At 41.1% G+C, this 24,513-nt stretch overlaps 1 protein-coding gene across 1 annotated transcript; it reads left to right on the forward strand.

Annotated features, from left to right (window-relative positions):
• The first annotated feature begins 249 nt into the window (after positions 1–249).
• On the forward strand, positions 250–1,279 carry LOC119253270 (E3 ubiquitin-protein ligase KCMF1). Its single transcript, XM_037520858.1, has one exon. It carries the CDS (start codon positions 361–363, stop codon positions 919–921), a length of 561 nt encoding a protein of 186 aa, XP_037376755.1. The 5' UTR covers positions 250–360; the 3' UTR covers positions 922–1,279.
• Positions 1,280–24,513: the final 23,234 nt, after the last annotated feature.

Consider the following 24,513-nt stretch of genomic DNA (forward strand, 5'->3'; position numbering starts at 1 on the left):
CCCTATATGCCTCCTATAGTGAAACCATCCCTCTGACTTGTTTCACTGAGCATAATCCCTTCTAGCTCCATCCATGTTGCTAGGAATGACATTTGTTTATCTTTTTTGATTGCTGAATAGTACTTCATTGTGTATATATATATATATACTACATCTTCTTGATCCAGTCGTCTATTTTTGGTCATTTGGGTTGGTTTGAAATCTTACCTATTATAAATAGTGCTGCAAAAAACATAGGGGTGACTGGCCGAGGACTAGGAGGTCCTCGTGCTGGTAGATCAAACATGCGCTTTACTAGCAGTCTCTACTGGCGGACTTTCTTCTTCTCAGAGTTCATATTCTCCAAGCAATAGGGAAGTCATGGATCCTATAGCTGAGCTTTTATCTCAGTTATCAGGAGTGAGACGTTCTGCAGGAGGACAGCTTAATTCTTCTGGCCCTTCTGCTTCTCAGTTACAACAACTGCAGATGCAGCTGCAATTAGAACGGCAGCATGCCCAGGCAGCAAGGCAACAACTGGAGACCACACGCAACGCAACCCGGCATACTAACACAAGCAGTGTCACCACTACAATCACACAATCCACAGCAACAACCAACACAGCTAACACAGAAAGCAGTCAACAAACTATCCAGAATTCCCAGTTTCTTTTAACAAGGTTGAATGATCCTAAAATGTCTGAATCAGAGCGCCAATCCATGGAAAGTGAGCGTGCAGACCGCAGCCTCTTTGTCCAAGAGCTCCTTCTGTCCACTTTAGTGCATGAAGAGAGCTCGTCCTCAGACGAGGATGAACGGGGGGAGATGGCAGATTTTGGTGCTATGGGCTGTGTAGATATTATGCCTTTAGATGTTACTTTAGAAAACCTAAATTTGAAAGAGAGTAATAAAGGAAATGAGCCTCCACCACCTCCTCTTTGATGACATCCCAATTCGCAGACAATGTCCTCTGTGCTGTATTTGCCAATGAAAGTGGACAACAACTATCTTGGGTTTGTTTGGTGATTTTAATTTCAGATCTGTCACTCTTGTTACATTGTGTACATTCAAAAAGGAAGAGAGAAAATATATATGATAATCATTTCCACTTAACTAATTTTTACTTCTAGCAGGTAAATGTAGGTAGCAGTGTAGGGGTGATCTCTGCTTCCTGTACCTTGACATGCAAAAGGCTCTCCTAATACTCCACATTCAAACTGAAGAGGAAAATTGAAATCTCTAATGAAGCTGCTGTGTGTATTTATGAATATTAATGAATAAAAACTGCTTGGATGGTTTACCTTAAAAAAAAATAGGAGTGAAAGTGTCCTTTTGAATTAATGTTTACGTTTCCTTGGGTAGATCCCCAGGAGTGGACTTGCTGGGTCATATGGTAGCTCCATTTTTAGTATTTTGAGGAACCTCCACACAGCTTTCCATAATGAGTTGACCAGTGTGCATTCCCACCAGCAGTGTAGGACAGTCCCCTTTTCACCACATCCTCTCCAAAATATTTTTTTTGTTTTTGTTTAATATGTGCCATTCTTACTGGTATAATGTGGTATCTCATTGTGGTTTTAATTTGCATTTCCCTAATTATGAGGGATGTTGAGCATTTTTTCATATGCCTGTTGGCCATTTGCATTTCCTCTTTGGAAAAATGTCTTTTAAGTTCTTCTGCCCATTATTTGACTGGATTGTTTCCTTTGTTTTTGTTGAGTCCTGAGAGTTCTTTTTATATTTTTGTGGTCAGTCCCTTATTAGTTGTATGAAGTTCAAAAATGTTCTGTCAATCAGCAGGGTGTCTCTTTGTTTTGCTCTGCAAAAGATTTTTGGTTTGATATAGTCTCAACTTTTTTTTTTTTTTTTCCTTCACTTTCTTTGCTTTGTGTGATGAGTTTTTAAAAATGTTACAGAGATGTATGCCTTGGTAGTGTTTTACCTATATTTTTCTCTATTTTATGTTTTCAGGTCTTATGTTCAGTACTTTCGTGCATTTTGAGTTGATTTCTGTGCCTGATGTGAGGTAGTAGTCTAGTTTCATTCTTTTGTTTGTGGTGGTCTGTCCATTTTTCCCAGCACCATTTATTGAATAAACTGTCCTTATCCCATTGCACATTCTTTGCTCATTTCTTGAAAATTAGTTGTCCATATATGTGTGGCTTTATTTCTGGGCTATTTGGTTCCATTAGTTTGCATGTCTGTTTTTAATCCAGTATCTTACTATTTTAATTGTTATGGCTTTGTATCATAGTTTGAGGTCAGGGAGTGTGATACCACTATTCTCATTTGTTTCACTCAGGAGGCCTTTGGCTATTTGTGGTTTTATTGTGACGCCATATGAATTTCATCAATATTTATTCTATGTCTTTGAAGAATATTATTGAGATTTTTCATTTACCCAATAGCTATGAAGTGGCATGTCATACAGCCTCTATACATTTGAGGTTTTTCCCTCCTTTTTGAGAGTGATCTCTAATTTTATTTCATTTTGATCAGAGAAGATACTGGGCATCATTCTAATCTTCACCAGTTTACTGACACTTGTTTTGTAATCCAATATGTAATCTAATCTTGAACAAGTTCCAAGTGAAATTGAGAGTGTGTGCTCAGCTTATTTGAGGTGCTGTGTCCTATAAAATTCCATTAAGTCTATCTGGCCTAATTTTGTTTCATTGAAGGCTATTGTTTTCTTAGTAATTTCCCTCTGATTAATCAGTCCATTGGATAAAAAAAAGTTGAAGATCCGTAGTACTATTATGTTGCCAATGACACTTTTAAATTTGTTAATAGTGGACATATATTTGAATGCTCCTTTGAATTGTGCACATGCATTGATGAAGACTATGTCTTCCTGACATGTTGACATTAGCTGTAGGTTTGTTGTAAGTGACTTTTGCTGTGTTAACGTATGTCCCATATATTCCTAGTATTTACAGGATTTTCCTTATAAATGAATGTTAGATCTTATCAAATATTTTCTTGGAATCTAATGCTATGATTATATGATTTTTATCTTGCTTTCTGTTTATGTGATGGATTATGCTGACTGATATTCAGATATTGAACCACTTTTGTGTCCTTGATATGACTCTTACTTGTCATAATATATGATCTTTTTATTGCATTTTTGGATTTGGTTTGCCAAAATTTTATTGAGGATTTTTGAATCTTGTTCATAGAGGAATCCGATTTTAGTTTACTTTTCTTTTTTGGTTTTGATGTTAGAGTAATATTGGTCTCATAAAATGTGTTTGGAAGTGTTCCTAGTTTTTTTCAATTTTTTGATAGACTTTGAAAAGGATATGTATTAGTTTAGTTTTGAAGATTTGTTAAAATTCACCAGTGAATCCATCTGGTACTGGACTTCTGTTTTGGGGAAAGTTTTGATTACTATTTCAATTTCCTTCTTTGTGATTGGTTTGCTACATATTTCTATTCCCTCCCTATTCAATCTTGGGTGATTGTGTAATTTTAAGGATTTTTTCAATTTATTTTAGGTTATTGTATTTATTAGCATATAAAATTTGATAGTAGTCTCTACCCTCTAAATTTCTGCAGCATATGTTGTAACTTTCCCTCTTTTTCTATCCTACTTATTTGAGATTTCACCCTTATTTTATTACTCAGCTTAGCCATAGTTTATTTTATTTTTTCAAAGAACCACATATTCGTTTTGCTGATAATTTTGACTCTTAATTTATGTTTCATGTATTTCTGCTATGGTTTTTATTATTTGTTTTCTTCTACTGATTTGCAAATATACATTAATTATATCTTCAAGGATTTGAATGATATGGAGATATTGGTATTGATTCTCATCTAACCTCTTTTCAATTTGTTTATTTGATCTATGCAGAAGACAAATGGATGTTGGAGAATTAGCATGAGTTATTATAATCTTAATCACTTGGTAACTCCAATTGCTGCTGCTACAAAAGATGTGGTTTCCTTGTTTGAACAAATTGACAGAGGCTCTAGTTTGTAGCTATTGATTTGAAAATATTTTTTTCTTGAAATGTGTTGATAAAGAATACTAGAAATAGATTGCTTTAAGTTTTTAAGGACAGCAATGCCCCTTCCTTCCCTCCTTCAGGGGCATATCAACTTACCTAACCTGAGTCAAAATTAATCCTCAGGGAATTTGGTCACCATATTCTTCCTTGATGCATTTCACTAGTAATGTAATCAATTATATTGAAAAAATTATGCTGATTGGATTCATTGAATCTAAGTGGCAAATTTTCTTCCAATTTATTGGTAAGGTATTAATTAGTATGTCAGAGGATGTGGAATTTACCAAATGCATTGCACCTTCTACCTCAACAAGACTTATATGATTCTAGTGGTGTAAGGCATATCAAGATATGCCCTCTAAGGTAAAGGATAAATTGTTGCATTTGGACTCTTTCACAACCAAAAAATAGCGACAATGCCTAGTGTCCCACGTTTATGTGTGCTGAAGTATCCAGTTATCAAGTGACTAGAAAAAAATGCTAGTTTGAGTGAGACCAAAAAAAAAAAAAAAAAAAAGAAATTGCTGCATCAAGACTAGATTGCCAGAAACAGAATGATGTTGAGACTTTGTCAGATCCCTATTGGCGAAGCATAGTATGTACCTTAAGGTGTTAGAGCAAATCTTTGCTTCTTGTCCTTTTTAGCAATTCTTAGTTTTATTATTAGGCTTTATTAGAGACTAAATACTTAACCATAGACCACAACATTGACATGTGTTAACTTTGAACTGGGTGTTATCTGAACCACAATTACATACAGTTGGATATAAACAGAAGCACTCTATCATGAAATGAAAGATATATATATATATATATATATATATATATATATATATATGGCATTAAATTCAGAAGGCCCTGATGAAAAAGGTAAATTATATGAATAAATTACCCAATGCTCATTGTCCACACTCTTACTACACTCTCCTCTTCACACACACAGTCTTTGCCTATGAATTCATAGGGAATTCTCTAAAGTTAGTTGATAGACTAAGATAAATCTCAGGTCATGTTTAAAGATATTTCTGTGAGACATGTAGGCACCACCTAAAATCTGGACACTAGCAACTGTACAGAACCATTCTGGGACATCCTAAAGGACAGTAGTGAAGGGAAATCCTCCCAATGGGTAGAAATTAGAGCAGTACAACAGCTGTTCATTTCACATGAACAAATAGTACAAAAAGCCAATCATGAGTTTATATAATAATGTATGGGCTGTGGCAAATGTCTCTGATAACAGGGCAGCATGGGGCACTAATTCTGGCCAAGGACACTGCCCAAATATTTTATCGGTCACTGTCTGAGTTCTTCACCTATGAAGCATAATTGCCAAACGATGCAGGTTCAGAAAACAACAATAATGGGGTTTATTTAACAAACCAGAGAAAAACAAAGAGTTACTTAGGCCAAAAATGGCTGTTTTCCACACCCAAAGCAGTGTCCAGTATTTTTAAATACTAAACACAAATCCCAAGATGGCATCTTCCTGCCACTGAGGACCTGGAGTATGCAGCAGCCAGGCTATAGGCAGGGATCCAACTCATGAAGACAGCAGAATACACAACAGGAGTTGCTCATGGAGCTGCTGAGATGCCTCACCACAGCACCAGACAAGAGATACTCAAAGCAGCTGCAGCAGCTGAACCCTCTGACACAAAGCCACACTCACGCAGCTCAGTGAAGTGCCAGCTCCAGTTCTTAGACTTCCCTGTCTGGCTGTAACAGCAGTAAAACAGAACAGGTTCAGTTGCTCTGCTATTTGAAAGGCTCTGAACATTTCTGCTCTCAGGTTGTCTGCTGGAGGCCTCCCAACATTTAGAGGCCCACAACAGCCTTCTGGAAGATCAACATGAGGGGGCAGAAATTGCTGACCCCAAAATAACTGAAGATCTGAAAACGCTGAAATCCAAAAACTGAATCCTGAATGCTGAATTCCTAAACACTGAATCCTCCAATGCTCAATTCCAAACACTGAGTCCTGGGGGCTGCTTCTGGAGTCTCTTGTATTTCTTATCATAGTCTCCACCCACACCAATACTTTGCATTTTCCCTGGAGCTATCTATCTTCACCAGCACTCCCCTGGGTGGAGGCAAGGGAAGGGGTGGGGGAGGGGGAGTAGTGGGTACAGTGGGGGGTGGGGGGGTAGAGTAGGGGGATGTTGCAAAACCTGTAACACTCTTTGGCTTCTGCTACCAGTTACAGTTTGGCTACCTCCTCAGTGATATATAATATTATATGAAAATAGATGACAAGGAAATTTGGGTAAGGAGGACGTATATAAGTCTTTTTTAAATTTATTTTATTTATACAAGAACTGGGGTACAGGCCAGATGTGCAGGAAGGTGAGAGGATTCACCAGAGACAGAGTGGGGGACAGAAAAGGCAGACTGACTGAAATACACTGCTGAGGGGAGCAGCGGGCCAGACAGGAGAGGTCGCCATGTGGGTTGCTCTGAGGCCGGCGGGGATTGAACTGGCACTGCAGAGGCTGTGGACAGCTTCACAGCACCATGCTCAATTGCCTGCTCCACCAGGGAGGCCCATAAATCTTATAAACAATAAGAAAGTAGATTTGAATAAATGGAATGGAATGAACTATGTATTAAAGAAAAACAGTATACTGCTTGAAAGAAACCATGTACAAGAGGTCACATATAATAGTAAAATGCCATTGTCACGAAATATCTAGAACAGATCTTTCTATATAGACAGAAAATAAACTATTGGCAGAATATTTATATGTAGGGTTACTAGGACTGCTTCTCAATTTGTCAGGTACAAATAACTCTTCTTGACAATAAGAGGAAGACATATGAACTAAGGATAACTAATACTGCTTTTGAATAGCAATGTTTTCCAAAAGAAGATAATAAGCAACTTGATGCCAAATCAACAATTTTCATAAATAGAATCAAAATAAAATATAGAAGTACATAATTAATTGAGAAAACTGAGATAAAAAAAGAGTTGTTTTTTTTTTATTAAATAATAAATTTTATTTTTATATTCCCCCATACATTCCCCCATACAACTGCACATGCCCCATTCTGACCCCAATCCCTCCCTCCCGGCCCCACCCCCAAAAGTGTCTCTGGTTCATAGTTTTTTGTTGATTTTGATTTTCACTTTCTTATAGTTATTCATTTTCCTGATCCCTTATTTAAGTTTTCTAGATTCCTGCTATGAGTGAGACCATCCGGTACTTTCCTTTTTCTTTTTGGCTTATTTCGCTGAGCATGATGGCCCTTCCAGCGCCATCCATGTTGCTGCAAATTGCATGTGTTTATCTTTTTTGAATGCTGAGTAATGTTCCATGGTATATATGTACCACATCTTCTTGATCCAGTCATCTATTTTTGGGCATTTGGGCTGTTTCCAAAGCTTAGCTATTGTAAATAGTGCTGCTATAAACATAGGGGTGCAGGTGTTCTTTGGAATGGATGTTTCTGTGTCCTTTGGGTAAATACCTAGGAGTGGAATTGCTGGATCATATGGAAGCTCTATGTTTAGTAGGTCCAGAAATCTCCACACAGCTCTCCATAGTGGTTGGACCAGTTTGCACTCCCACCAACAGTGCAGGAGAGTTCCTTTTTCTCCACAACCTCGCCAACATTTGTTGTTGCTAGTTTTTTTAATATGTGCCATTCTCACTGGTGTAAGATGGTATCTCATGGTAGTTTTGATTTGCATTTCCCTGATGACAAGTGATGTTGAACATTTTTTCATATGTCTGTTGGCCATTTGCATTTCCTCTTCAGAGAAGTTTCTTTTTAGCTCTTCTGCCCATTTTTTGACTGGGTTATTTTCTTTGTTGTTGTTGAGTTTCATCAGCTCTTTGCAGAAGAGTTGGTTTTGTAACAGGGTGGTCCCAAGGAAAGGGGGAGGTTCCCTGCCCCACCCAAGGGAGGGTGGAGCTGAGCAGGGAGAGAAGAAGCTGCAGAAGAGACTGAGGAAGGAAGCAGGATGGAGCCAGAAGGAGACCTGGAGGAGGCACATGGAGCCTAGAGACACGTGAAGAAACTGTGCTTGCCTTTTGGTCATGGACTGGGTGACATAGATGTGGGTGAGACCCATGGGGAGATGACAATGGCAACTTTTATCTTGATGTTAATTTTGCTCTTTTCCTTCTGGGCTTGTCTGGTTGTTTCTGACCCTTTTCTGTGGGTCCCCACTGGAAGATGCTTTAGATCTGTGGCAGGCTTTGGGGCCTTGCTCTGGGCCAATCCTATTTGGATGGACTTTTACCCACGAGGGGACGAGTAACTTTGGGTACTTAATTTAAAAACTAAATTCTTTGCCTTTCCTGTATTGTTTCCTAATTGTATTAAAGTTCCTTCCCATTAAAGTCTCATGTTTTGTGTTGATGCGGCGGATGGCAGAACCCATTCAGAATAGGCAGGTTTACGGGGTTTGGGCTGCCCCTCTCCCTGTCCTATAACAGTTTGAATCACTGCCAAAAATAATTTTCAAAATATTTCCAGTGAGCCTAGGCAAGTAGATATTTAAATTCTTCTTGCCATTTTATAGATTTTTATTTTTATTTTTTAGTAAAGTATTTTTATGACCAGAAATGTCAGTTATTTTAATAAGAATTAGTTTAGAGTCCAATTAGACAATATTATATTACTTGATGCATTTTTATATTGCTATTCTGATAGAATTCTCCTAATTATTTACTAAAGGAATAATTGATATAAAATTGGTTGTTTTACAACCATACCAGGTTAGGTAGGTTCATTGCAAGTTCTCGCAGATAAAAGGAGAATTTGGAGACTTTGTTGAATTTTGTAGTCCTTTAATGCTGAGACAGGGACTGTACACAAAGGCAGACAGCAAGAGAGCTCCAACACTGAGAGAAGCAGAACAGCAACTCCCCTGCCCAGCCCCCTTTACACTGTCAAGTACCTACAGCCACAGAACTGATTCATTATTGAAAACATAAGGCCTGTCTATTGTTTGCTAGATGTCAGAATGGTAGAAAACATAGCATATCAAGGTATGGGCTGTGTGTTGTGTGGAAGGCTAAAACTACTCTGATTTACCCATTTCCATTATACTGTTCTTTGTAATTAATAAATCATCTATGTATGCATATGACATATGCAATAAAAATTAATATATGTTCTTTTTTATAATGGAAGCAAACTGATACTGGATGTTTGTTTATATTAATAATTTGTTTGTCCTTTTGAAAAGACAGTACCAAGAAGATGCTTCACTATCTCAGAAAAATGAAAAGAAGGGAGACATGTAGTAGAACCTATCTGTGGCAAAAACCACAGTAAAAATAACTTTAAAAAGAGAGGAAAGGGGTCTAACATTAGTATTTTCACCAAAGTAACATGTGAGGTTTACATTATACACCATGGACAATGTGAAAGATAATTAGATGAGAAATCTCCAGCACTCCACTAGTGATATTTTCTATGCTTATATTTTAAATGAATGTGTTGTGTTTGCCTACTAGTATCCTTTCATTTTTCTCAAAAGAAACTCCACAGTTTGTTAGAAAAAAACATGTCTCCACTATTTTCAGGGCATGGATTTTGAGTGAAGTTCCAAATCTAGGACCATAGGTAAAATAGTTAAGGTCTACCCAGTTCATAATATCAATTTTTCTCAGCTACAATAATAGTTTCTTTAATAAGTATATTACCCAAGTTTATTCATTCTGAGTGAGTGCCTAGACTTATGAGAGAACAAACTGGATAGAAACCTTTGTATCTTTTATTAGATTAAATCTGTTAAGGAGAGGTTACAGCACGGAGGGCAATGCCCAAGGAAAAATAATAGCCATCATTACCAGAACTCAGGAGACATTTGCCACTCATGAAGAGATGGTATCTACAATAGTAAGAAGATATCTGATTTTCTTGTGAGAGGGCATGTGGGTGAAGTCGATTTGCCAGTCTTGTCCCCAAAGGTGTGCCCTTATTTGGTGACCTACAAAAGAAGAAGGACGTATTCCCCTGTGGGGATACCTTGGAGCATGTTTGACAGTGGGAGCAGGTCTCCCAGACGGCCTTAGCCAGTGAAGGGTGAAAAAAAAAAGGCTTAAGAAAATGAATCAGTGAGCACGGTCCAATGTGTAGTCTCTCAGGTACATTTTGGATAATGTCAGAGGCTTGCTGCTCAGGGAGAGCCAATGTGTTGTTAAGTGTGATCCTACCTTGTTCTCCTTATGTACCACCCTTAGAAAGAAGATTTGTCCCTTTATTAGACTTATAAAGGGGTAAAATAGAGGGCAAAGAGAGAAATAGTACAGGTGCAACAGAAGGCTGACCAGGGTTTGTCAGAGCCCTGGCCATTTCATCTGCTTTGTTGTTTCCTCATGTCACCTCTGAAGAGTCTGATTGGTGTCCCTTACAGTAAACTAGGGCCACCTCGGACAGCAGCTAAAGCACCTCTAGTAATTTGAGAATAAGTTTAGTGTTAATAATAGGAGATCCTTTGGTGGAGAGGAAGACACATTCCTGCCAAATTGCCACATGACTGTGAACTATTGGAAAAGCATATTTTGAATCAGTGTATATGGTGACCTTTTTCCTTGTGGGAGAGTAAGTGCTCGGGTGAGAGCAATAAGCTCAGCTTTTTGTGACATGGCCCCTTTAGGGAGCAGGCCTGCCTTGATGACCTGGTGTTCAGTCACCACTGCATAGGCAGCCCTGCACTTTCCCTGTGGATCCATACAGGAACTTCCATCTACACATAGGATCATATTTGGATGTGGAAGGGGAGTTCCAGGTGAGGTGACCACAATTCCTCCAGTATCTGAACACATGAGTGTGAAGACAGGGGAGAGTTAGGTTTTGGCAAAAGAGTGTCTGGGTTTAGAATGGGGGATTGGGATAGGGTGAAAAAAGGGTTTTAAAAAAAGAGAGAGTGGAAATCTAACACAAGAGAGGGTGTTAGAAGGTAGAGAGCCCAGTGAGTGAGTAGGTCTTGGAGCCGATGTGGAGAACTAACATTTACAGGTTGGCCCAGTGTGAGTTTGTGGGCCCGTCTAGCAAGGAGAGAAGCCACTGCAAGCGCACACAGGCAGGGCTGCAATCCTTTTACAGTGGAATCCATTTGTTTAGAGAGATAAGCAACTGGTCCCTGGACTGGCCTGGTGGGTTGGACCAGAACCCCTAGGGCAACATCCTGTCACTCATCTGTAAATAGCAGAAATGGCTTTTCTGGATCTGGGAGAGCTAAGGCAGGAGCCTGAAGTAGCTCTATCTGTAGGAGGAGGAAGGCTCTATGTACTTCAGCTGGCACCTGAAGGGTTCCCTCAGGGGTAGCTTTTGCAGTCTCATGCAGTGGTTTGGCCAATAAGGAGAAATTAGGGACCCAGTGATGAAAGAATCCCACCAGACCCAGAAAGGACAGAATTTGTTCAGCATTTTCAGGGGCCAGGAGGGAGTGAGTGGCCTTCTTACGGTCTACGGTGAGTTGTTTGGTAAAGGGAAGGACCCTAAGGCCTAGGTAGGTAACAGTAGAGGAGGAGAGCTGTGCCTTTGAGGGTGAGGCCCGGTATCCCTTAGTACCCAAGACGTTTAAGAGTTGTGTGGTGTGGGAAATTGATTGTTCCAGTGACAGGCTACATAGGAGGAGATCATCTACGTACTGTAGGAGAGTGCTGGGTCTGAGATCACAGGCTTCTAGGTCCGCAGCATGTGCTTGTCCTAAACCCTTGTGGTAGGACCGTACAGATAAGCTGTTTAGATGTTTTTCTGTCAGGGTCCTCCCATGTGAAAGCAAAAAGATGGTAACATTTTGGGTCAAGTGGAATAGTGAAGAACGTATCTTTTAAATCTAAGACTGAGAAATGAGTAGTTGAGGGAGGAATGTGTGAGAGAAGCATAAATGGATTAGGAACAACAGGATGCATGGCGACTACTGTGTAATTGATAAGACACAGATCCTGAACCAGCTGGTATGAGCTGTCAGGCTTTTTTACAAGTAGGATAGGAGTGTTGCAGGGTGAATTAGTAGGAACCAGAAGTCCTGTGTCCAGGAGTTGCTGCATGATGGCTTTGAGACCTCGCTGGTAATTTAGGGAGATAGAGAACTGAGGACAGGCTGGGAAAGAAGGGGGGTCTTTAAGGGAGATCAGGATAGGTTGGTGGGTGGCCACTACCAGGGTAGAGGTATCCCAGACCACAGGGTCGACAGTTGAAGGAGATAGTGGATTGTCCTGAGAAGGGTCTAGAGATGTTTGGAGCTATGGGAAGATGAGGGCGGCACTAGGGTCATAGAACCATGAAAGAGTAGCCCCAAGTTTGGTCAGCAGGTTGCAAACCAGGAGTGGTGTGGGGCAATAAGGCATGACTAAGAAAGAGTGAACTAAGGGCTTGTTGTCTATCTGAAAAGGGATAGGGCCAGTAGCCCGAGGCAGAGAGGGTTGGCTGTCAACTCCCATAACAGAGGTCTGAGAAGGATTAGTCTGACTTGGGTAGAAGGGGAGGACAGAGAAGGTAGCCCCTGTGTTGGCCAAAAAGGAGATGGACTTACCTGCTACCTTGACCATTACCCTGGGATCCTCGAAGTTTATTGGGGTTGATGAGTCCGGGCATCTTCAGTCCTCAGCTGCTAAACCCAAAACTTCCAGTGGCAAGGTTGCATGGGCCAGTAGGACTGGCCCACCACAGCCAGGCGCAGAGGGGCAGTCACTTTTCCAGTGACCCTGGATGCTGCAAACATGCTTGCCATGTGGGTTGCTCCGAGGACCGCAGGGATCGAACCGGCACTGCAGAGGCTGTGGACAGATTCACAGCACTGCACTCAACTGCCTGTGCCACCAGAGAGGCCCTTATCCTCAGCTTTTTAAAGCTCTTTTCTGATGTCAGGGGCTTATTGGGATATGAAATGGGCAGCCAGAACTGTGGCACTTCCAGGTGAATCAGCATCTAGTCTAGTGTACCACTGGAGGTCCTTGATGAGGAGGTAAAGAAAGGATGCTGAGTTTTTGGAGGCAGACTGGGTGATTTCCCTAAGCTTATCAAAGTTTACAGCCTTGTGAGCCGCCGCTTGAAGACCAGCCAGGAGGCAGGTGATAAAACTGTTGTGGAGTGCTCTACCTCATCGCTCAGCTTCTGTGTCAGTCTGATAGTCCCACCCCGGCTCTTGGCGGGCAACAGCTTCTGTATCTGGAGGCATGGCCACATCTGTACCTGATCTGCATGGTCTTGAGCAGACCAATAAATATGGTCTGGTAGAGGTCATGGTAGAAGAAAGGATAACATGTAGATCATGCCATGTAAGGTCACAAGCTTGGGTAAGATAATGAAACTCTTTAGTGTAAGCGGTGGGATTGTTAGTGAAAGAACCAAGTTGCTTTTCAATTTGGGAGAAATCAGACAGAAAGAAAGGAACGTGGACTCTACTCCTTCACCCCCTGCCACTTCCCTAAGGGAACAGAGAAAAGGACAACTGTGAGAGTGGGTGTGGTGACTAGGAGGTGAAAAGTGGGGGCTGGATTGGGTGAGGACTGTGGATGGAGGGCAATCAGGAGCAGGTCCTGGGTATGGTGGGGGTCCCTGGGGAGCTGAAGGTGGTGGAGACAGAGAATCTAGAAGATGAGAAAACACAGAAGAAGGGCTCAGAGAGGGTGGGTTTTTTTTTTTTTTGTTTTTTGTTTGTTTGTTTTTGTTTTTGTGAGTCTTGGCTGGAATCACAGGAAGGCAAAGAGTGAGAGGAGTTTCGAGCAAGGAGGACTTGGAAAGTATGGCAGGTTTTTAAGAGGGAGGGTCGGGAGCACAAGAGAAAAAAAGCCTGGACATAGGGTATCTCTGACCATTTTCCATTGCGGTGACAGAAATTGTTTAGGTCTATAAGGACTGTGAAATCGAAAGGGCTGCATTCCAGTCAGTGAGAGCCATTATCCAATTGGTTTTGAGGCCATGCAGTGTTGAGATAAAAAATGAGATTCTTAGGGCATATATCTGGCCTTAGTCCCAATGGATAGAGGTTTGAGATGAGGCATCCCAGTGGAGTAGCCAGATTAGGCTTAGAATTGGTAGACCCCATGGCTAACCCTGCTACTTTTCCCAACTAACAGGGGGCACAGTGTCAGGAATGCAGCATCTCACAAGCCTGACCTGGCCTACAAGGGGCACAGAACCAGGATCACAGCATCCCACGATTCGGTTCTGATCTACCGGACAGGAGACAGACATGAGGGGGATGTCTCCACCTCTCACCCATTATCTTAAACCAGACACCTAGTCTGGATGGGCACCCCCAATCCAGGTCTAGGTGTAAACAGGGGGGTCACTGACATGGGTCCACGGTTTACAGGACAGCGGACCAAACAGGGACTTAGGAGAGGAGCTGGATAGCCAGAGGTGAGGGCCTCCTAGGAAGGAGGGGTCAGGATGACTCACTCCAGCAATTGAGGTCAGTGGTGGATGTGAAGCATCTGCAATGAAGAGAAGAGGTCCCAGGGACAGGAAGGCAGCCCTAGCATCAGGGGTCACAGCCTTCCTGGGTTTCGGCACCAAGATGAAAGGATTGGCATGATGGAAAAAGAAGAAAACAGACCAAGTTTCTGACCAGCAGAAACTTTATTGTATGCTCCCAGGGTGAGGTTCACCGACCTCCTGTGAAGGTCAGGGAAGTCATGCCCGTTGGGGGATACGGGTAAGCTTTTATAGAGAGGGATCTGGCCTTGGCAGGAAGTGGAGAATGTGGATGGCAGGAGAGGAAGAATGTGGATCTGAAGTCATTTTTCAAAACTGGTCATTTTCCCAGCATTATCAGATCCAGTTAAACTGGCTCTACTCTAGCTGGTGGTCTCCAGGATATGGGGCAGCATCAGTTTCGAGTTCCCCTTCTCTGCTCCCTCCTGTCCTGGCCTTGACCTTACAGAGAAATTCATGAATGTGTCCTACCAGTTTCACTGCCCTGGAATCCCAATGGCATGCTGAGACCAGCAAGAAGCCAAGAGTCAATCCTAGAGCCAATAGACCCCCCAAGGCCCACATGTCTGGTTTTATACCAAACCTGGCTGCTTAACTCCACCTTCCTCCCTTCCATGATGATGACATTATGGGATTTGTAGTTACCAGTGTCTTGATCTCTTTGGTCTAGAGTCAGAGTAGAGTCCACAAAACCTGTATCTATGGCATTCATTCAGGGCATCCTTTCTCCCCAACAACACAACTGCAGTTTTACTCCATAGGATCAGAAAAAAATCTCAAACTTCAAAAAAAAATTGTGGAGTGTTAGCAGTAATCACAGGTTCTGGTTGTCATCCTGCAAACCTGAGACTTTGGAAATAGGAAGAAAATGTTCTGTGAATTACAGAAGTGTCACATGGCATTACATAACACTTCAGGACTTTGATGTTTAAGTCTCCCATTAAAAGTCAATCCCAGGGTGTCCTGTACAGCAGCTCTTAAGAGTAAAATTAACAGTTAACTTTAAGCAAAATGAAACCCTCTTTGTTAGCTACCATTTGTAATCCTTGAGTTTTCTGAAAAGATCTCAAAAGAACAAAATCAAAATATCAACAATTAACTTTTAATTCAAAGGAATTGTTTTCTTACTTCTGTTAGATCTTTCTTAGTAGGAAGCAGAATCTCAGGATTTTGTCTTACATCAGTAAGTAAATCCAGAATTTGTTTATTTTATTTATTTTTTAAAAGATTTATTTATTTATTTATACAAACACTAGGTAGAGTCAGAAGCAGGGAGGGTGAGAGAATTCAACAGAACCAGAGCGGGAACAGAACAGACAAACTGACGAAATACACTGCTGAGGGGAGCAGCGGTTGCGGCAGGAGAGGTCTGCATGCCATGTGGGACCCTCGCCAGTGACAGGGGATCGAACTGGTGCTGCAGAGGCTGCAGGTAGCTTCGCAGCCCAGTGCTCAAATGCTGCACCACCAGGGGAGACCCTAAATTCAGAATTTAAATGGTAAATTTGTCCAAAACAAATTGTGTAGACAAAATTCACAGCAACAAATCCTTTTAAACTCAAATAAAATCTCTTTAATTTTTCTTATCCAGACCTTGTAAAAGCCCATGTTATTTTTAAGAATCCATTAAGGGTATCAGTAATTATCAGTCACTGCTCAAGGATTCTTACTCTTTTTTTTTCCCCTTAGCACCCACACATATATTTGCTAATGTAAATTAATATTGCTCTATTGTTGACTTGCAAACCCCCCCCCCCAAGCAGAGATCAGAAAATAGTCAAAATCAAAAACCAAAGTCATAGTGAGTCCCAGGGCAAGTTAGGGTTAATTAGGCAGCTGCAGGAACAGTGCATGCAGGGACTTCAGGAGAGTTTAAGAGACCTTGGACAGGGGAGGTAAAAAGAGAAACTTTATAAGAGCTGAGACAATGGGCACATCTACCTGGAGTGACACAGCCACTAGGAGAGTCAATCACAAAATAAGATGATGAGATTTTAGAATAGAAAAAAAAAAAAGAGTTTAAATATTCTCTAAACTCAGGCCCATAAGGGTGTTTTTTGCTCCTCCTTGGCATCACTTCCCTGGAGATTTTGCTTTTGTTTATTTTCCTCTAAATAAACTTTTTTTCTTTTTCACATTCTTAAATAAATTTTGCTTCTCTCTGCTTACTTATCTAAAGTCTATGAATTCTTTTCATTACCTTTAGAGATGTTAATCAGACCTGTAAGACAGCAGAGGTCTTGTAGTGGCAGGATAGGATGGGCACAGTGCAGGTTTTCTAGGATTTGGCAGACAGGGTAAAGGAGGAGTCCTGGAGCCCTCCATGGCTTTCACAGGCTTTTATTGAGCTTTACATGCATTATAGCAACCCGATACATGGCAGGCAGGTGTACCAGCAGGCCTCCTGGCGCTGGGGTAAGTCTTCACACTGGGCTTCTCTCTCTCTCTTCTGGCTTTCTTTTCCCCCTTCTCTCTTCTGCCTCTCCTGCTGCTTCATCCTCTCCTGGTGACTATCTCAATACTCTGCCCATGGCCCACACAAGTAAATAAGACAGCTTGCAACAATGTAACAACTGCAGGTGCCCCATCAGGCAGGGCAATCCTAATCATGGAAGGGCAGAAAAGCCTGAAAAACCATTTACCCTACAGGTCTCAAACAAAAGTCCAAAGTCCCAGCAACATAAAATTATTTACTGAAAGATGACAGAAGCAAAAATCTCAGTAGGAGACCAAAAGAACAAACACTTGAATTTCTGAGATGCCCTCCAAGTGGCCTCAGACGCCATCTTTTGATCTGGCTGCATAGTCCAACCTATGGCGATGTTTTGAGTAAAACTGCTACATGGAACAATTTTCAAAAAATCAAACCTATCAGCAAGTAACTGCAAACAAATTGTACATATACATACAGAGTTTCTATGAGGCCCAAGCCATTTTTTCAACAGTAAATCTACACATATTTGAAACAAAAACACTAGAAAAAATCAAAAACCATATTTGTAATGATGTTAGCCAGTGACATGAGGAAGCCACCTTTCCCTATTGTGATACCACAATTTCAGGTTTTCAGGCCTGGTCTTCCAGCCAGGAACAGATCCCTGGCTGCAGTGGCAGTGCTGAGTCCTGGCCACTAGACCACCACAGGTTGGTGTCTCATGAAGCCACAGCAGGAATTTTGCTGATGATCAGGCAAGTGGCAAGAAGAAGCAGATTTGTTTAGAGAAAAAGTTTATTAAGGAGGAAAGGAACAGAAATTGGGACTTCCAGGATGGTGGAACTAGGCCAGGGAGGGACAAGGAAGCCCAAGTGGAGTCATGCCTCAGGGAATATAGACCTTTTTTCCCTAATTATTCTAAAGCTCCACCAGTCTCTTTGTGATTGGTTAGCTCTCAGTGGTCTCACTTATGACCTGAATGTCTCTGCCCAGAACAAAGTTTCTGTGTCCCAGTCCTTATCTTAGCATACTTTTCTGTATCATCCTTTTTCTGAAATTTCCTGTTGCTCCTAGTCCTGGGGAGTTTGATTATCCTCGTTGGAATTTGTTGCCTTTATCTCAGGAGACTTCCATAACTCTCCTGAAGTCAGGGGCACAATGCCCCTGAAGTGCCTAATTATCCCTAACTTGCCCTAGGACTCAGTAGGGGTGACTAACCATGAATGGCTGCATTCTGCCAGAGTCACCAGATCTGTTACAGGACAGGGAGATGGGTACCCCAGAACCCCTAAAGCTGCCTGTTCTAAATAGGTTTTGCTATCCACTGCATCAAGACAAAACATATAAGGCCTTTTGTGATGTGGAATTCTAAGTAGCTGCATATTTGAGCCTCTGTCCAGGAGACGTTATAACCCGATTTTTAATTTTTTTAAATTTATATTTTTTATCATATGTATTTTACATCAGTCTTTCTTTTTGTACAATGCATGCTTTCTCCTTTCAGGTGTAGTCCTTGCAAAATTCCCATCACCAGTTCACCCATGCACCATCACCATAGTCCCTTGTGTAAGAACACATTCCCTCCCATTTTGATCTCTCTGTCTCCCTCCCCTGCAGTGTATCTCTGATTAATAGTTCCCTGTTATTTTTTTTAATTAATTGCCATTATTTTTCCCCTGGTCCCTTATTCGGTTCCCCTAATTCCTCCTACAAGTGAAATCATCTAATATTTTTCTTTTTCCTTCCAGCTTATTTCACTGAGCGTGTAATCCCTTCCAGCTCCATCCATGGTGTGGCGAATGGCATGATCTGATCCTTTTTAATTGCTGAATAATATTCCATTGTATATATATGTACCAAATCTACCTTATCCAGTCACCTATTTTGAGGAGTTTAGGTTGTTTCCATATCTTACCTATTATAAACAGTGCTATAATAAACATAGGGGTGCAGGTGTCCTTTTCAATTAATGTTTTTGTGTCCTATGTTTAGATTACTAGAAGTGGAATTGCTGGGGCTTCTTACAGAAGCTCTATTTTTAGTAGTTTGAGGAACCTCCATATAGCTTTTAATAGTGGTTGTACCAATTTGCATTCCCACCAGCAGCATAAGAGATTTCCTTTTCTTCCACAGCCTTGCCAACAAATAGCCTGGTTTTCAAAAGAGTTACAGGACTCTAAATATACCAGCAGGCCAGTTGGGTTTCACTAGCTAAGCAGATGTCATCAACATACTGCAGGAGCATGAACCAGAGCTCATTGCCAGAAAAGTGGTGAGATTCGCAGCAAGAGCCTCCTGGAACAAAGTATGAGAACAACTGAGTCTTTCAGCAAATCCATGTTTTTTTCTATCAAATGCAAAAAGAGGTTGACTGAAGGGTGTGATGCTGAGACAAAAGAAATTGACTTTAGGAAGTCTATGAGAGCCTGCTTATCCAAATAGGCCAGAGTATGATGTTTATACAGGGGACCTCAGATATATCTGAGGGGAAGCTGTAGGGATTGAGCAGGTGCCTTGGCCAATTGGAGGATGGAGGGTTTTCAGGCACTGGCAAGCATGGGGCTGATGAACCTGGAGAGTTGGCAGGGATAATAAGGGAGCAGCAACTCATCCTTGGAGCGGGGGGCAGGGAGGTTGACCTGATGGATGGGTGGTGGTGGCAACTGAGGACTGCAGTTGCCTTGCACAGTGAGGTTATGCAGTCAAGGAATGTAGGTTTACTCTGATTCCCTCCCATTGTGTTTGGTGTCATGACAAGGGAAGGGGAACACACAAAGGCACTTGTCTGGCTGTGTCTCTCTCTGACTTTTGGTGCATCTTAATTTTGGTGAGCCTGCACAAGTGGGCCACATGTTCAAGAGCCACTTCCATGAGTGGGCCAGTCACTGTTAAGCTGTGTGATGATGCCACAGAATTGCAGTTTTAAGCCCACTCAGTCTCTGTAGCCAGTCTGCCCCTCCCGAGATAGCTCGGGTTGCAGCAGTGGTGGTTGGTAGACCCCCACCCTAGGAAGGAAAACCCCTCAAAAGAAGACAACAGGTGTCACCTCATTCTTTTCAGGGAGAGTTGCTGACCACCACCCCAACTCCAGGCTGGTGGTACAATGGGCCAGCAGAGCCGGTTTTCTGGTCAGGGAACCAAAAGTGTTATGGCAGAATTCCATTAGGAAACCAAGCATCACTCAGAGAGGAGAAGGAAAGTTTTTTATAAATGCCGGCAGGCCAGAGGAGATTATTCTTCAAAGTCTGAGCCCAAAGCAGTCAGGCAACTGGGTATTTATTGCCTAAAGTGGGGGTACATTATCACTTTAAAGACAGCTGGGATACAGAAGCAGGAGACTTTTATGTGGTTATCTGCAGTGCATATCATTTGTTCCCTGTAACTTTCAGTCTATAGTGAGGCTTTGTTTCATCATAACTTTAGACATTTTCACTTCAATAGTTCTCCCATCACCAAAGCACCCACAGTCCTCCGCCATAGTGCACTGTGCTCCCCCACCGTATTCTAAACCCTCCCCTTCTCCCTTCTTTTTCCTCTCCTCTCTTGGATGCCATAGATCTTTTGACAGTTTTCAAGGATTGGTTAATGTTTGTCTTTTTATGACCCTTTGCTTGTTTTCTTTATATTCCACATATAAGTGAAAACATTTGGTAATTATCTATATTCTTCTGGCTTATTTTGCTTAGCACAATCCCCTCAAAGTTTCATCCATGTTCCTGCAAATGACATGTGTGTGTTTTTGATAGCTGAGTTGTATTCTATCATATGTGTATATGCGGGGGGCCTTGCTGCTCCAGCAAGGTAAAACACTGGCAAGCAGTGAAGAAAAAGGGCCTCAACCGTGGGGCCGAAGATCCCAAAGAGCCTCACACCATGCGGCTGAAGATTCCTTGTGCCTCACACCGTGGGGCTGAAGATTAATCCATAACCTATAAGCATCCCTTTGTTTTTTGTTCTTGGTCATATAAGAAAAAACTTCTCGGAAAGTACATTGGGCAATAAATTATATGTATAGAATACTGTAAGTAAATGGCACAAAGAAATACCTGCTTAAATATTAAACACTGTAAATTTGGCCTGCCTGACAATGGGAAAGAGTTTGTTATACATGAACATGCCTGACAAGCAACCCAGGAAAACGATTTTAGTAAGTCCTTCTTTTGCTTTTTTTAGAAGTTTCTTAGGAATGTTTTTAAATGAAGTTAGCTATATTAAGAAGTTTCTTGGTAGAAAACCCTGCTAACTGATAACCAGAAAGCAGCTGGTCTCTGGCTAAAGGCCATTTGAGTAGAAGAGTCTTTTGATGCTTAGGCTTTAGCTGATAGAAGTGTACTGGCGGCTATCCACTGTCTTAGGTAATTGCCTACACAGAAATAATAAGTTTTAGTGTAAGGTTTAGTTTTTATCTATTAACCTTGAAGGTTGCCTTCTTGCTGAGAGCACGTAGCAGCCAAATGTCTATGGGAGAAAAAATACACTGATTGCTTTTTTTTGCTCTGCTTCTATGCATATGATGATGTCATCTCACTGCTTGCCTTAGTGTATAAATAAAGACTTACCAAGACGCTCGGAGAGAGATACTAACACAAGACATTGTGTGTGCCTGGTTCATTCCTCAATTGCGCTGACGCCGTCCCATCCTTCAAGAACCCCTGACACCCAATTTGCGAGGCTGGTCTTAGTCATGTATATATGTGTATATATGTATATATATATATATGTGTGTGTGTGTGTGTGTGTGTGTGTGTGTGTGTATCGCATCTTGTTCCAATCATATGTTTTGGAGCATCTAGGTACTTTCCATATTGTGACTTTTGTAAATAGTGCTGCAATAAGCAGAAGTGAATGTTTACTTTCAAGTTAGTGTTGTGTTCTTTGGTTAGATAAAAAGGCATAGGATTTCTGGATTATATGGTAAATCTGCATGTATTTCCTGTTCAGGAAACTGCACACTGCTTTTCACAGGAGCTAGAGCAGTATACAGTCTCAGCAATAGTGTAAGAAGGTTTGTGGTGTTTTTTTTTTTTTCTCCTCACCATTGCTAGCACTTTCCTTCCTTCCTTCCTTCCTTCCTTCCTTCCTTCCTTCCTTCTCTCTCTCTCTGTCTCTCTTTCTTCTTTTTTTTTATTTTTGAATATGGGTCATTCACAAATGTGAGGTGAAGTGGTATCTGATGTGTTTTGATTTGCAGTCCCCTGATGATGTGATAATGAACATTTTTTTTTCATGGATCTGTTAGTCATCTGTGTCACTTCTTTAGAGATTACCTGTTTAGATCTCTGCCCATTTTTTGATTGGGTTGCTTTTTTCTTTTTGTTGAATTGTATAAGCTCTTTGTAGATGTTAGACAGGTCCCTTGTCAAATTTATGTTTTATAATTATTTTTTTACCATTCAGTAGAGAGTCTTGCATTATGGTTACTGTCTCTGTCACTCTACAAATTTTTCAAGTTTGACATAGTCTGAATGATTATTTTCTCCTGTTTATATTCTTCTTTGTTTTCCTTGTTAAAGGGAGGAATCTGCAAAATTATTTCTGAAATTGATATTATGCGGTGTTTTATCTATGGTTGGTTATATGGTTCAGATCATACATCCATTTTGAGTTAAATTTGGATATGATGTGAGATAGTAGTCTATTTTGATTTTTTTGCATGTGGTAGTACAGTTTTCCCAACACCATTTATTGAAAAGGATTTCTTTGGTCTAGTAGACATGCTCCCCTCCTTTATCCATAAATGTGTGGTTTTATTTCTGGGCTCTCAATTCTCTTCCATTGTTCTGTGTGTATTTTTTTGTTGTTGTTGTTACATTACCATGCTGTTTTAATGATGATGGCTGTATAGTATTGTTTGAAGTCTGGGAGTGTAATGCCATAATTTCTCACTTTTTTCATTAGGAGAGCTTTGGTTACTTGGAACATCATGTGGTTCTGTGTAAATTTCAGTAATGTCTGTTCCATTTCTTTGAGGAATGATTTTGAGGTTTACATTGGTGTTGCATTGATTCTGTAAAATGCATTGAGTAGGATGGCCCTTTTGACAATGTTTATTCTTCCAGTTCATGAGCAGGGCATATCTTTCCATTCTTTGGTCCTCTATTTATTTACCAATGTTTTATAGTTACTCTTGTATAGGACCTCCATCTCCTTTGTTAGGTGTTGGGAGAGATCCTGTGCAGTGAGTAGAAGGGCCTTGGCATGAGTCCCTAAGGCATGTTTTCACATGCATCTCAGAGGAAAACCTCTTAGTGACAGGACCTGGTATTGAATGTCCAGAAAGTGACCTGCATGGAGTCAAGCCTCTACATCTCCACAGTCTTAGAATAACAAAAATAATGAGTGAACTTCCCAAGCTCTAGCTAGGGGGAGATAAGATTATGTGCGTGAGAACTAACCACCTGGTACCCTACTGTCTGAAGTAAATAGATAATAGTAAAAAAGTAGACTAATCATTCATATGTGTTATAATTATATGGTATGCTTTGATGTTACACCTGCTGCAATTAAAATAGAGTATAATGAGCACTAAGACAATAAAGATTTACTGCATTCTGGACATGACAGTCCCCCATGTCTGATTTCCCTCACCGTTGTGCTCAGGTCCAGGACTCACTAGAAGTCCACAAGTGGTGCTCGAACAGGGACTTGAAGGTCATACCTCCCACCAAGAGTGATGAGGTGACAATGGAGGCGGGTGGCAGTTTACATAAGGTAGTGAGTAAACAAGGGGAAAATAACAGAATGGGGCATTCTTCTTCTCATCTTTCTACTTTCTCTTCGTTGAAATATTTATTGGCTGCAAACGGGGCAAAAGTCCATCTCTCTCAAATTCTTGACTGTATGTTATTACTGAATATAATCTTTGATTTCCTGATACTGGTACTTTTTGGTTCCTCTCGGAACCAGGTCCGAGAGACAATGGTCTGGAAACATAAGCAGGGGGAGCCAATCTCTGTAATGTTTTGGTCCACATGGGCTATACTTAGAGTAGCTATGTTAGCTGTGGATGGAAAACTCCGCCCTGATACAGTCACTTTGGTGCAAACTACACAAGAATCTTTGCATGAGAATGAACTTGATGATGACACTTTAGCTAAGGCAGCTCAAGCTGTTCTGCAATCTTTAGAAGATTGTGATGATGATTTCCTTTAGAAAAATCCAATATGAGTGACCAAGGGGCTCAGCCTTTTGTTATGGCTCCTATTACTAATTCTGCCAAACCCTTCTCAAGCTTGTTGCCAGAGGAACAATATTCCATGCTGCAGTCTCCTTTTGGCAGATAGGTTGCCAACAACAACCAGGCTTTAAGTCAGCTGTAGAAGACTTACAAGAACTTACTTTAGGGGGCACAGGTTGCCATGGACCCCAAGTAATGCCCTCTGCCCCTCTCCCTGAGGAGGAGGAAAAAATGAAATTCACAGGCTCAAGTGAAGAGCTCCCTGAGTGTGTGCCTTTGCCAGACACAGGGCAGAGTACATGCAAAACCTAATCTGAGGACACTGAATTGACAAAAAGTTATGTTGTTATTATGAAAAATGATATTGAACTAGACCTTAGAGACAAAGAATGGGACTTAAAAGAAGATACAAATGGAGGATGGGTTGTTAAATATAAAAACTAGAAAACAAATAAAAATAAGGTGACACGGTCTTATAAATGGAAAAAGAAATAGAATGT

Source organism: Talpa occidentalis, unplaced genomic scaffold, assembly GCF_014898055.3.
Source record: "Talpa occidentalis isolate TD23 unplaced genomic scaffold, MPIMG_talOcc4v2.1 talOcc4.2, whole genome shotgun sequence".
Taxonomy (NCBI): Eukaryota; Metazoa; Chordata; class Mammalia; order Eulipotyphla; family Talpidae; genus Talpa; species Talpa occidentalis.